General features: G+C 48.0%; 1 protein-coding gene across 2 annotated transcripts in view; it reads left to right on the forward strand.

The window, feature by feature from the left end:
* Positions 1 to 1721: 1721 nt before the first annotated feature.
* Positions 1722 to 13909, forward strand: part of SLC35F4 (solute carrier family 35 member F4) — a 137571-nt gene continuing 125383 nt past the window's right edge. For both annotated transcript variants that reach the window (XM_086613645.1, XM_086613646.1), the window contains exon 1: positions 1722 to 1824. In XM_086613645.1, coding sequence (XP_086469771.1) covers positions 1722 to 1824 — 103 coding nt within the window. The remainder of the gene's footprint in view (positions 1825 to 13909) is intronic.

Raw genomic sequence — 13909 nt, forward strand, 5'->3', positions numbered from 1 at the left:
AGAGGGGGACTTGTGGTTTATTCAGAGATTCCACACAACACACTGGGCAAGTGATTTTTGCATCAACTGTGCTTCCCTAACTAGGACAGAGCATTTTAAGCTTGCAAAAGGGGTTAGAGCCTTACCAGCTCCTACTGACCTGGCACCTCTCAAAGCCAACTAATACATGGTCTGGCTCTCAGCCTCTTCTGTCCCACGGTCTGTGAAATCCTGGAGAGATGCAGGGTACTTATCACACTCCACAGATCTAAAGTAAAAAAAGGAAATGTTTCTTGTCAGTTGGTGTAAATTTGCCATGCAGGAGTCTGTGTTTCTGTCAAACAAATAAAAAAAAAAATCTATACATTGAAAAACATTAAAAGTCACTAATCTTGTTTCATAGCTACCCTACAAGGGGATGAAGAAGCTGTGAAATGAGCCACTCCTTAAACTCCTGACTTATAGGTGGTTGATTTATCCCCGATTTGTAACTGCCCTTAGTATCACCTAGCAGCGTGGCAGGAGACAAGAAAACAAGATCAAAAGAGTATTTAATACCTGAAGTGCATTTATTATACCTGCATTCACACACCAGAAAACGTTGATCTTCAAAGCGCCGTACCAACACTAACCAGCTGACCACTCCCCATGCAAAGCCGCAGCAACAGCTATTTTTAATACATCTATTATTTGTTTGTGCTCGTAAAAGGCTGTTTTGTGCCATCAGCTTATTTAGCCAAGCACGGAAGGGAGAAGAATGAATGTGAACAGAGGAGGAAGCAAGGGATATTAAATGGCTTGACCAGGTTCTCCATGCACCAGTTAATGGAAATGGCTGGACAGAAAAAAGAGTAGGTGAAGATAAGGTATGAAAAAGCCACAAAACGATGAAAAGGGCCAGAAAAAAGTGAGTAGATTATTAGACAGAAATACATCTTGGAGGAAAAAAGGCTAGTTACTAATGATTTCAGCCTAGCAGAGAAGCAGAACAAGGACCAGTAGCAGGAAAAGTCAAGTAATTCCAAGCCTGATGGTTACCAATGAGTTCCCAAGCCAAAAGGTGAATTTCTCACCTCTTTTTACAAACGCAGGTAAAGAGTTAGAGGACACCCTATGGACAGCTCTCCGTTAGAGCAGGTGTACGACCCGCCTGGGTGGCGGAAGGCAGATATCCCTCCTCCTCCTCCTCCGAACTTCCCCGGGGCGTGGGACAGCACAGCCGCCGCCGCGGAGGCAGCCATCAGCCCGGGGAGGATTTGGGGGTTCAGCAGGAGCCGGGTGACACCGGGGTGCCCCCGCACGGACCGAAGCCACCTGAGCCCGGGCCCGCCACGCTGACACCCCTCGTCCAGCCGGGGAGGCACCGCGCCAGCCTTCGCGCTGCAGCCCCAACCCGCCGTCCCCGCCTCCTCCTGCCGCCCCCCCGCCTTTAAATAACGGCAGCGGTCCCACCCCCTCCCCCTTCCCCCCTCCCCGCTCTCTCCCGCACCGCCGGGGCTGGGCGGGAAAGGGCGGGCGGGCGGTGGGGGGGAGAGGCCGGGCTGGGCGCGGGCCGCCGCGCTGCGGAGCCCGTCCTGCAGCAGGCGGCGGAGTCGGAGCGAGCGCCCCGGCGGCACCGCAAGCTGCGGCGGCCGCCTCCGTACCGCCTTCCTCCCTCCTCCTCCTCCTCCTCCTCCTCCTCTTACCAGCCCGGCCCGGCTCGGCGTCCCGCCCGGCCGCCCCGCGCGCGGCTCCCGCCTTCTATGGATGGGAAGGCAGCACCCAACGGCGTGGCCACCATCGAGGACAGGATCTTGCGGATCACGGGCTACTATGGATATTACCCGGGCTACTCCAGCCAGAAAAGTAAGGCGCCCTCCCGCCTCTCCTGGCCCTTGGTGTGTATGTGCGTGTGTATGGGGGCGGGGGGGGGTGGCGGCGGCAGAGCCTTAAGGATGCCTGTGCCCACCCCCCTCCCCCCCCCCAAAATGCCCTCCCCACCGCTCAGAGGGATGCGTGTGGGGGGCCGAGAGCAGTTTGCTGTCATTTGTAGGGTTTTTTTTTTATTTCCACACACCTTCGCCCTCCCCCAAATTCGCGGAGCATCCCGTAGGGGGGGGTGGGGGGGGTTTGCTCACCGGATGCTCCGCGCCGCACCGGGAAAGTTTCGGTCCCGGTGGGTTTCCCCCCCCCCCACTCCGGGCGGCCGCTTCAGCGTGAAGCTCCTGGATTATTCGTCTTCCTCATAAAACTAATAAGATTTTTCCAGAAAAGTGAGGAGTAACCGAGGGGGTTTTCCTTCGCGTCGTTTTAATATGAGACGTTTGTGGTTTAGGGGTTTGCTGTTGGTTTGGCGCTTTATTTTTATTTTTTGTTGTTGTTGTTATTGTTGTTTGGTTTTGGTTTCTTTTCTTCCTTGAAAGAAGCAGCTGAAATTAAAGCAGTTGGTCTTTGCAGAAATTCGCTGGTTTTGCTTTTGAAGTTTTTAATTAGGGTTTCTAGCAGCTGGGAGAACGTTAGCGGGTTTCTCTGAAATTGTGGATGTCCCAGTGCTCTGTAGAGCTATTTAACGGGGAAAGTTCGGCTAATGAAAGAAATGGTTCATTTTTACCACCGAGGAAATGGATGCATTAAGGTTTTATTGTTTAGTAGTTACTTTGCAGTTTGCAAAAGCTACAGTGTGCCACAGCTTAAAAAACAAAAGGGGGATGGAGGCAAAGGGGGGGGGGGGTAAAAAAGGGAAAGGAAAAAAAAAAATCAACCTTAGGTGAGGTGAACACTAAGGAGCAGACTTTCTTTTGCGTCTTTAAACTCCCCTTGAAATCAAAGGAGGGGAACTGCTTTCCAGAACAGACAGTGCAGTGCTCTCCAGCTCTAATACGACAGTAAACAAAAGCATGATTAATAAACTGCTAATATCAGACAAACATGTCTGTGGGCTTTTTATGACAGAGGGAGGAAAGCTGTGCGTTGAACCCATTAAAAAACCAACCCAAACCAATTCCTTTGTGTAATGGTCAGCTGGAAAAGCAAGCAGTCAAGCCCAGTGGTTTTATTCAGCCGTTGTTGATAAATGGCATCCTAACAGCATGACAGGTGGTATGATGGTTTGGTGAGGTCACTTGGTTTGTCTGTAGTCAGAGGAGTTGGGGAAAAAGCTCGGAGCAATCTGGAGGAATGGATGCATGACAGTCCGGGGACTATTTAAGTCTGAGCCAGGTGGGACCTGTGTCCCAAATTCTGCAGTGGCTCTGGAGCATCTCTACGGTGTGATTTACCAGAGAAGGATGAGAATACTGCCTTAATACTTGGTCGCGAGTTTGCTTCAGTGGCAGAATGCAATTTTTCAGTCTGCAGCAACACTCCCACTCTCTATCAAAATGCAGACCTGAATTCAGTGTTGGCAGTGCCAGTGGCTCTGCAGGGGTACATCAGGGAGGCCGGAGAGGACTGCCCGGACAAAGAAAAGCTTTCTTAGTTCAGGACCAGGTTCTGTAGATGCTACAAATTGAATCTGCTTAAAATTAGATAAAGTGTGCTGGGAGAGGCCAAGGCTTTCCAAAGTGCTGACTCTTGGGATTTTGCTGCAAGTCTCGTAGCCTTTTGTACCTTTGAAGACTGGGTGCTGACGCAAAAGAAAGGTGATTAGTATCTCAGGTTTTGCAGTTTGAAGAAAATAAGCAAAATTTGTGGTCATCATGCTTAAAAAGAAAAAGAGGAAGTGTGTAACCCAGAGGTATCCAAATATTTAAATGTCCTCAGGTAAATGAAAAGCATGTACCCCTTCTAAGCTATGAATGCTCTTTGTAAAGCAGTCTCATTTGGAACCATCTTCATAATTTTTGGAATGCTTGCAGTTGGTGAATGACTACCCTATCCTTGTGGCTGTGTGTTTTGGGTTTATAAAGTGCTTTAATGCGTTAGGATTTTCACAAAGATGTTCGGCTTCTACCTGGGGAAAAAAAAACAAGCGTCCTTCAGGCATCTTGAACATAGAGCCTCTTGGCACTTGGGCAGCAAGAATCACTCTTGGAGTTCCTGCCTTGGAGATCGTGCTCTGTTCCTGTGTCTAGGCTGAAGTGTTGCCTTCAAGTGGTGTTGCTTTGAAGTGCTGTTGACAGTTCTTCTCCTAGCTAATCGTTCAGTACAGCTACAGCACTGTCAGAGTGTAAGCACTCAAGGTGGGAAGTTTGTACAACTAATTATTGATGTATTTGATATCTTATTTTGACGAGGGCATGATTTTGTCACCGCTATCCAAATACAGTTTTAGTGCAACTGAACGACGCCGGTGCGTTTTGGTGGAGAGCAGTGTACTGGTGGCATGCAGTGTGCTCCCAATTTCAGGTGGGTTGCCTCCCCACCCTCCCCAGTGGCAGAGGAGCCATTGTCCTGTCTTGTGCCCGAACCTGTAGCGTGTTAAACCACTACAGCAATCATCTGCATATGCTGTCACCTTGTTCCTGCCTGGGTCTGAAGGGTGGCTGAGGATGAGCTGTTGTCCCCAGGATGGCTTCGTGCTGTCTGCTTCTTGGGTACCCCTTGGGTCTGGTCAGGGAGCTGTCCAGGCACCAGATGGGGATGTTACTGGGATAATGACAACCTGCTGATGGTCACCACCTTCCTTGGGACTTCTCTTTGTCCCCAGCCTGCGGTGGCCAGCTGGGGACAGGAAGATTCCTCTTGTTGAGGAAGGGTGAAGTCAGGGGGTGGATGGCTGCTGTTCTGCTCTGCTCACTCTTGGAGGGGGTCCTGGAAAATGACAAAAAAAGCCCAAGGCTCCATGAGTTGTGCTGGTGATTTACATCCCTCCTTCAGCGGATCGGTGTGTATTCCATGATTTAACAGGAGCCCTGGGTTTCTGTGTGTGAAAGCTAAAGACTGGTCACAAGTTGTCATGAAATCTGGTGTCAGAGGACTGTAAAGTTCAAGAGCTGTTATCACAAAGAACTGCAGTATTTTCTAGTGACTTTTGCTTCATCTTCTATATTTGTGTGCACTAACCTACTTCACACTTGGGAGCGTGCATATGATGATACTTGTTAATTTTAAGACAGGCACATTTATTATTTTATTTATCCTTTAAAAAAAAGCTGATAGAGAAGGAAAATACATTTTTTATTTCTCTGTAAATCATCTGGTTAAGCAGAAATGTGTATTTTGGTCTGGTATTTACATCCATGTATATTGCAAAAACCCATCTCCTGCATAAGTCATGAATTGGAGCAAGATATGATGTTTTTTTTCCCACCACCTGTTCGTGAGATCATAGAATCATAGAATCATAGAATCGTTAGGGCTGGAAGGGACCTTCAAAGGTCATCTAGTCCAACCCCCCTGCAAGGAACAGGGATATCTCCAACTAGATCAGGTTGCTCAGGGCCTCATCCAACCGGGCCTTGAACGTCTCCAGGGATGGAGCATCCACCACCTCTCTGGGCAACCTGTTCCAGTGTTCTACAACTCTCATGGTAAAAAATTTTTTCCTAATATCCAACCTGAATCTACCTCCCTCTATTTTAAAACCATTACCCCTTGTCCTATCACAACTGGCCCTCTTGAACAGCCTCTCCCCATCTTTCTTGTAGGCCCCCTTGAGGTACTGGAAGACTGCTATAAGGTCACCCCGGAGCCTCCTCTTCTCCAGGCTGAACAGCCCCAACTCTTTCAGCCTGTCCTCATAGGAAAGGTGCTCCAGCCCTCTTATCATCTTCGTGGCCCTCCTCTGGACCCTCTCCAACTGGTCCATGTCCTGATGGAGAGGGAGATGGAGAGGGCTCTTCCTGATCCCAGATATCCTGTACCTTTGGATGCATGGCTTGATCCCTCAATTCCTGTGTTTAAAATGTACAGAGTATCTATGAGGTCTCTGGCTTCTGTGGGAAGGGACTGTGTCTCTCGTCCAGTGAATTTCTTCAAAGTTTCTCCATAATTATGGACTGTTATTATTATACCCAGGGCACGGTGCTGGTGTAGAGCAGATGCTCCAGCCTTTGACCTGGGGCTGCAGATGGTGCTCCCATGGTAGTGACCCCTTCCCTTCATGTTTCATTTGGTCTGTTCCAGTTTTTTCACCTACACAAACAGTGAGAAACCCTGTTCCCTCTCCTGATCTTTCTCTTAACTTCTCATTCTCTTCTGACTTCTTTTTGCTGGTAATACAATCATGTTTAGTGTCTCCAGTCTTAAGCGTATTATGGTTTTTGGGTTTTGTGTTTTTTTTCTTTCTTTTTTCACTCTTTCCAACTGCCACCCCATCTGCCTTTCATCTCAGTACTGAAAGCTTTTTTACTTTCACACTACGAAGTTCCTCTCCTTCAAGTCTGTCCTAACACCTTTTCTGTGCCTTCCCCTGAATTAAAACTGCTCCAGCCAAAGTTTCTCATCTCTAATCTTCATCAGCTTCACCAAGTCCACCTCCAAGTCAAGCAGTTTCTGCCTATATAATGTCTTTTTGATGAAGCTCTTTCCACCATCCAGTGTCTTATGTCTTGTCCTGGCTCTCAGCATTGCAGATCTGCATTTCTGTAATGCTGTTTTCTCAGGCCCGGACAAACACAGCATCACTGTGCTGAAAATGCAGTGGCTGCACTTGTTCTCCCAGCTCTTCACATGGGCCATCACCTTCTCTTTTCATCATGCTTGGAGAGCTTTTCTTAATATGCATTCATGTCTGGAGGGTTTGATTCCCACCACAGCAGATCAGGAATGCCAATCTCCAGCAGGCACTTGCTAGGCTTTTAAACCTGTTCTTTTGTACGTTTTTCCCATGCTGCCTCAAAATCCCCTTCTCCTTTTCCTTCGGACCTGCCTTGAAACCCTGGCATTGTCTAAGCTCCGAGAAGCAGAGGGTTGTGTCTTGTGCTTATGCAGCAGTGGGACTGTTGGCCGTGTTACTGGGCACATAGGGTGATGCTGGGTGACCACCACCCTGGTGCAGCTGTGTGGTCAGACGTGTCTGCCAGGGAGCTGGAAAGCCCTTAGAGCAGTATGTGTCCTTAGTGGTGCTTGGCACCTGGGAAGAAATGCTGAACCTGTCCTTAGTGTTAGCACAGTTGCTGCAGAGAACGAGCTTTGTGTTTTCTTATTTCCCTACAACAGCTCAGGCAAGGTTTTGTGCTTTAATTTGGCAAGTTAAGCCTCAAGTCAGCAATGAGCTTAAGCATCTGCCCAAGTCTGAACTTGCACTAAGCCACTGGGCTTTGACAATGTGTTTAAAGTTAAGTCCATGCTTAATTGCTCTGCTTAATAAGACTGGGACTACAGGCACGCTGAGCCAGCATCAGTGGCTTGGTACTTCGGCTCTCTGAGCAGAGTAGAAGGCTGTGGAGGGGAAATCTAACTCCGAAACGTTGGAGGGAATTTTCTTCTGGTTATTGCAGCAGCTGTGCCAGCAGCTCTGCTGCAGTACGAATCACATGGCAAACCGAGATCATCTCCACGCTTACTGAACACCGTGCCCTCCTGATGGCTTGTCACTTCCAGCCAGAGGAGCGAAGTCTCAGTCTGTGTACTGGAGGCACCCAGCTGCTTCTCCAGCAGTTCGCAGAGCCCTCGGTTTCTCCGTGCAGAGCATACGCAGTGGGATAGACTGGGAAAGCAGCAGTTTGGGAGAGGTGCTTTGAAATTTTTGGTGGATGAGGCTGGTTTCATCGTGCTGTGTTTGAGGGGGTCTGGGAGGGAGACAGTGGTGTCTGAACCAGCCTCTGTGGGAGCTGAAGAAGTCTCAGGGCTGCTTCAGCTTGTACCAGCTGTGGCAGCTGCCCCTGTGCCACCTGGTAGTGTTTGGGTTGCACAGAATCCAGAGGTGGGCCTGGGCTGGAATGAGCCTTATTTCAAAACCCTTCCTTTCCCTACTGGACAGAAATTTTTCTGTAGGAGAATTATTTCCGGCCCTTCTTTTAGGGAGGGTGTGCTGCAGCAGGGCCTAGATTGCAAGAAAAAAAAAAAAAATCTCTTTTTTTCTCCACCAACTCTAGGGACACAAGTGGATGTCACAGCATGGGATGCAGTTGTTGTAGTTGCTTCTCCTCACAGGCTTGTTCCTCTGTTCAGGCAAAAAAGTTTAAATAAACATATGGCTATGCATCAGCACTGGTAGCAATAACTTACAAAGTGATTTCTTTCAGCAAAATGGATTTTACAAATACTCCTTTGCCCACTAATTTTGGCAAGACCAGGTATGTATTCTTTAATGGAGTCTTGCCAGGCTTTGTGTGGATTTCTGTTTGTGCTGGAAGGGACAGTATGGCAGCCTTGCACTCATGGCTGGAGTGTGGGACCTCCCCGTCACTTGGAGGCTTGAAAGTGTTTTGGAAGATAAAACTCCTGGCTAAGTGGGGAGGTCCCAGTTGACTGGGGGTTAGCAAATGTAATGCTCAGCTACAAGAAGGACTGGAAGGAGGAGCTGGGGAACTACAGGGCTGTCAGTCTGACTTCAGTGCCAGGAAAGGTTATGGAGCAGATCATCTTGAGTGCCATCACATGGCGTGTACAGGACAACCAGGTGATCAGGCCCAGTCCACGTGGGTTATGAAAGGCAGGTCCTGCTTGACTGACCTGATCTCCTTCTATGACAAGGTGACTCGCTTAGTGGAGGACAGAAAGGCTGTGGATGTTGTTTACCTGGACCTTAGTAAAGCCTTTGACACTGCTTCCCACAGCATTCTCCTGCAGAAACTGGCTGCTCGTGGCTTGGACAGGCATATGCTTCGCTGGGTAAAAACCTGGCTGGCTGGCTGGGCCCCAAGAGTTGTGGTGAATGGAGTTAAATCCAGTTGGCAGCCGGTCACAAGTGGTGTTCCCCAGGGCTCAGTACTGGGGACAGTTCTTTTTAGTATCTTTATCAGTGATCTGCATGAGGGGATTGAGTGCACCCTCAGTAAGTTTGCAGATGACACAAAGTTGGGCGGGAGTGTTGATCTGCTTGAGGGTAGGAAGGGTCTACAGAGGGATCCGGACAGGCTGGATTGATGGGCTGAGGCCAACAGTATGAGGTTCAACAGGGCTCAGTGCTGGGTCTTACACCTGGGTCACAACCACCCCATGCAGTGCTACAGGCTTGGAGAAGAGTGGCTGGAAAGCTGCCAGGTGATAAAGGACCTGGGGGTATTGGTCAACAAGCTGGCTGAGTGTGAGCCAGCAGTGTGCCCAGGTGACCAAGAAGGCCAAGAGCTTCCTGGCTTGTATCAGAAATAGTGAGGCCAGTTAGTCTGGAGAAAAGGAGGCTGAGGGAGGACCTTATCGCTCTCTACAACTACCTGAAAGGAGGCTGTAGCAAGGTGGGTGTTGGTTTCTTCTTCCAAGTAACAAGTGACTGGATGAGAGGAAACAGCCTCAAGTTGTGCCAGGGGGAGGTTTAGATTGGATACTAGGAAAAATTTCTTCACTGAAAGGGTCATCTAGCATTGGAATAGTTTGTCCAGGGAAGTGGTTGAGCCTGGAGCGTTTTAAATGCCTGGAGGTGTTTAAAAGACATGTAGATGTGATGCTTAGGGACATGGTTTAGTGGTGGGCTTTGGCAGTGCTAGGTTAGTGGTTGGACTTGATGATCTTGAAGGTCTCTTCCAACCTAAACAATTCTATGATTCTAAGATGAAGGGTCTCATTAGCTGGCAGGAGAGGAAACTGGTTCAGTCCTTGGCCTTTTGTCAGGGACTGTTTGGGTCGAGTCCCTGGGGAGCTGAGCCATGAAACTGTGGTACTTGAGCATGCTGTGGCATATGGGTGTGGTTCTGAACAACTAGGGGCAGCAGGAATTAATTTAAATCAGGAAGGACACCACGGGGACCAGGGTGATGGGGAGCATACCCTTGCAAAAAGGGACTGATAGAGCTTGGCTTGTGTAGGAGAGACAAGATGGGAGCATGGCTGCTGCTCCAAATACAACTTGGGAGAATGAACAGGGAAACGTAGGAAAGAAGAGTTATTTAAACTGAAATGGCATGTTGGCGCGTACACAAATGGGTATGAACAGGCCATGAATAAATTCAGGCTGGAAATTAGCAGAAGGCTGAAATTAATGGCCAAAAAGTCTCTCCCAGTCTTATGTATCTAAATAAGAATTATTTCCCAAGCTTTAAAGATGCCTCATAAAGAAGTTTGCCAAGATTTTGAGACAAATTACTCCTATTTGGCAGGGGAAATTGAGATAGTAAGGTGGTGAGGGATGGATGTTAATGTGCAGGAGATTGCGCAGAACAAGCCGTAATGTTTGATGGTGTGGTCTTTTCCTCCACTGGTGACTGCACAGCAGGTCTTGTGCTGAACCTGGCCTGGTGCTAAGGTTGGTAGAGCTGCTTTCACTAACTCGGTAGTTTTCTATGTGTGTTCTCTGCCCGCTTTTCAGTTCCTCTGTCTTCTCGTGCTCATTTGCTCCAGCCCTTCTCACAGAAAGGCTTCCGCGCTGCTTGGCCCTCCACGCGATGGCTGGGTGCTCCTCGTGCTCCCGGGTGGCACAGCTCTCCAGCAGCCTGCTGCTTCACCTTGCTTGTGCTGCTTCACCTGAGGTGGCTCTAAGCTCACTCGACTTGCTGCCACGACAGCAGCTGCGTGCCACCTTCTCTCCTTGTTTCTTCTGAGAGTTGCTGCTGTGCATAGCTCATTAAGAAATGACCTGGGTGTGCCGTGAGCTCCTGGCGCTCTCCTGGAGTGCACAGAAGAGAGATCCCTTGTTTTGCCTGTCCTTCCAGCACTCTTTCCCTTACATTGTCTTCTGCATCCTCTCAGGCAGCTGCATATGTGATATTGGTTAAATGTTGTAAAATAATATTCCAAAGTGACAGACTTTTGACAAGGGCGTGTAGGGACAGGACAAGGGGCAATGGCTTTAAACTGAAAGAGGGCAGATTTAGATTAGATCTAAGGAAGAAATTTTTTACAGTGAGGGTGGTGAAACACTGGAACAGGTTGCCCAGAAGAGTTGTGGCTGCCCCATCCCTAGAAGTGTTCAAGGCCAGGTTGGATGGGGCTTTAAGCAACCTGATCTAGAAGATGTCCCTGCCTATGGCAGGGAGGTTGGAACTAGATGATCTTTTAGGTCCTTTCCAACCCAAACCGTTCTGTGGTTCTGAGCAAACTTCTGTCCTTCCAAACCTTGTCCAAGGTTTTTATTAGTGGTTTTAAAAGTTTGCAATTATTCCTTTTGCACATTTGGAAATTGATGGGCTTTTGCTCAGCTACCTACATGGGAGTTCACCCATGAAAGTGAATTTGCAGCTTGCTGTTTTTTCAACACCTGGTGGCAGGCATTTTTTCACTCAGACCTGCTGCTGGATGATCGCAATAATGAATAATGAAAATATCTGTGAAAAAAGTCACTGTGTCTTTGTGGCAGATGTGCAAATAGGAGGGAGGAAAAAGTGCAGCGCTTAACTGACTGGTTAAATTATTCATCAAAAGTAAGCGGACTGGCTCTACTTAGTGAGAATGGAAATCTTTTTTCTTGCAGTAAGGTGAAGTGCGACTCCCTGGTGGCCCTACGAATTTGGGCTGGCCCTCTGCAGAATGGCAAATTTCATGGCACAAAGATGGAATCTGTAACGTTATGCCTAGCTGATGCCCAGGGTGTGGCTTACGCAGCGATGGGAGAGCTGTAAGTGAGAGCGTCCCAGGCACTTGGAGTGGCAACAGGGAATTTATTCAAAGGCAAGCGGTGCGTGTTCAAGTCCCAGGCTCTCAGTGCATCTGCCACGCAAGAAGTATCTTGCTGTTATTATTTCAAAAATGTAATGATTCTTCCTAGACTTTGCTTGCAAATACTGTTGATAAAATGGACTTACCCTTTCCTGTGGTCAGCTGGCGTGGCCTGGATTGGGGTAGCGGAGTGAAAGGGTGAGAAAGGCGTTTCTGCTGTCCTTTCGTAGAGGCGAGGAGGGAGAAGCTGATTTGCTCCTGTTCTGGTTTCCATATGAGCTAAGGCATGGGAGCAGGATGCAGGTCTAGGGTAGACAGTGGTGTTTTCTGCTGTTTCTGGTGATCTCAAAACTCTGCCTTGTCTCAAAGCTGTCCAGTCTGTTTTGTCTGATGCAAGATGAGCTCCCATGCCTGTTTTGAGTCTCCTTCAAGTTTCCAATTACATTTTTAGGGAAGGGAGGAAGGGAGAGGCAAGCACCAGCATGGCAGTTTATGAGTCAATAGGACCTTACCAAACAAGTCCACCAAATCCGCTACTACACCAATCATAGACCCGGTAGTGGTTTCTCCATGCAGAGTGAGAAAGAAATTGTAACTTGAGGCCAACCTGGTGACTCTTTCAGTTTTATTCTTCCCTGTTTTGTGCTTGTGTTACGACTGGGAAGTGGCTGTTTATGGCACCAAAGCAGGATTGCTTGACCAATTGCCTGCTGAAGCAATATACAATAGAGCTATCTCTCTTTCTGCAGAGACTTAGCCCTCATCAAAAACGTCCCCCAGAAGAGTAACACACATCTTTGTTATTAATGGGACAGTTGAAGATGCTGTGCACTTCGCTGAACAATAGTTTCCTATTGGGGACTGATTTTTCGTAGGATTCACGGGAACGCAACTGGGCAGGTTCATTCCAGCTAATGGGCATCATATACCTGAATGTCTAAGGACAATACTGACATCGTGGGCTGCTGGAACACATGTTCTCTGTCGGAGTGCTCCGAGACAGGAAAGTGATTGCGTTAGTTTGCACGATGTGATTTGTATTCAGCATTGTGGAAGTAACATGGCATAGTTGTTATGGTGCAGTTGTTAAGACCTTTTTCTTCTGTATGTCTGAAACCTGAGGTGTTTTAATCCTTTCTTAGACAAAGCTTGCCATGTGGAATTTGCAACCTTGGAATTGTGTGGGTGCAGATAGGGGCTTTTCTCTGCAGTGCCAGAAATAACCTGTTGTGTGATACGCTACAGGGGCTAGAATTTGTAGCAGCTTGTGTGCAAGTGGGATGCTTCGCAGTGCTCCACCAGAGTAAGTTCTTCAATGGTGACAGCGTGGATGGTAGGAAGGTGAACTCTTTGTGGTGTTTCTGTACCATGGTTTGGACTTCTATCTGAGGAGGACTGGTTTTGCATGTGAGAAAGCACTTACTCCATTCTCAGTACTCAGTGAGGCTGCTAACACAAATAGGTGGAAAATGATTGAACTTAGCATTCACTAGGAAGATTGAAAAGATCACCACATCTGGTGAAGTTTCCTCATCTTCTATCAATTCTTACTTCTTTCTGTGGTAGGATGGGATGGAAAAAACCTGAGAAGAAAGCTTTAAACATTTCCAGGATGTTTCTTCTGAGAAAAAAAAAAAAAAAAATCAGACTGGTGAAGTGTCTGGAATATCAGTAAAGAAGCATCACTTTGCACGTGCATTGAAAAAAGAACCTTGGAAGAAGGAACAAAAGACATTTTTTCAGCTGAAAAACTTAGTTGAGCTGTTGGTGTGCTGAGCCATATGTGTCCTGTCAAGGTGATTCATCCATACAAGGCTTGCCTTCTGTCACTTTTCTTGGGGGACCCTTTGGCGATGGGCATGGATTTATCCGTGGTTGTGTGCCACAAAGCTTGATGCTTGCTGGGAGCATTGGACTGACTTCAGATGACAGTTGTGCACTTAACTACACACTGACCTAGTGTCTTCATGGAGGTGTGGGTCCAGGAATATGCCTTCTGAAGGCCATCTGCTGTCAGATGCAGACCTCACTGGTGGTTCGGAAGGTCAACTGAAAAGACTGAGGTTGTACTTCACCTGTAGATGCACTGCGACAGGCGAAAGCAGTGAAGAGGCTGCTTAGCTGCATTTTCCAATGCATCCTGTTTGTTTCCACATATTCAGTGCTGGAAAGGAGGTTAATTAGATCAAATTAGGGCAACTCTGTTTCCAGCTAGGGTCTGTGCGGTGTCTTTGTGCACATCTGCTTTGAAGTGAATGCAGAGCAACTGTTTTGAGCATCCTTGTGAAGACAGGCATCCTCGGCTGTGAGCTTAGAG

Source organism: Tauraco erythrolophus, chromosome 6 (genome assembly GCF_009769465.1).
Source record: "Tauraco erythrolophus isolate bTauEry1 chromosome 6, bTauEry1.pri, whole genome shotgun sequence".
NCBI classification, from domain to species: Eukaryota; Metazoa; Chordata; class Aves; order Musophagiformes; family Musophagidae; genus Tauraco; species Tauraco erythrolophus.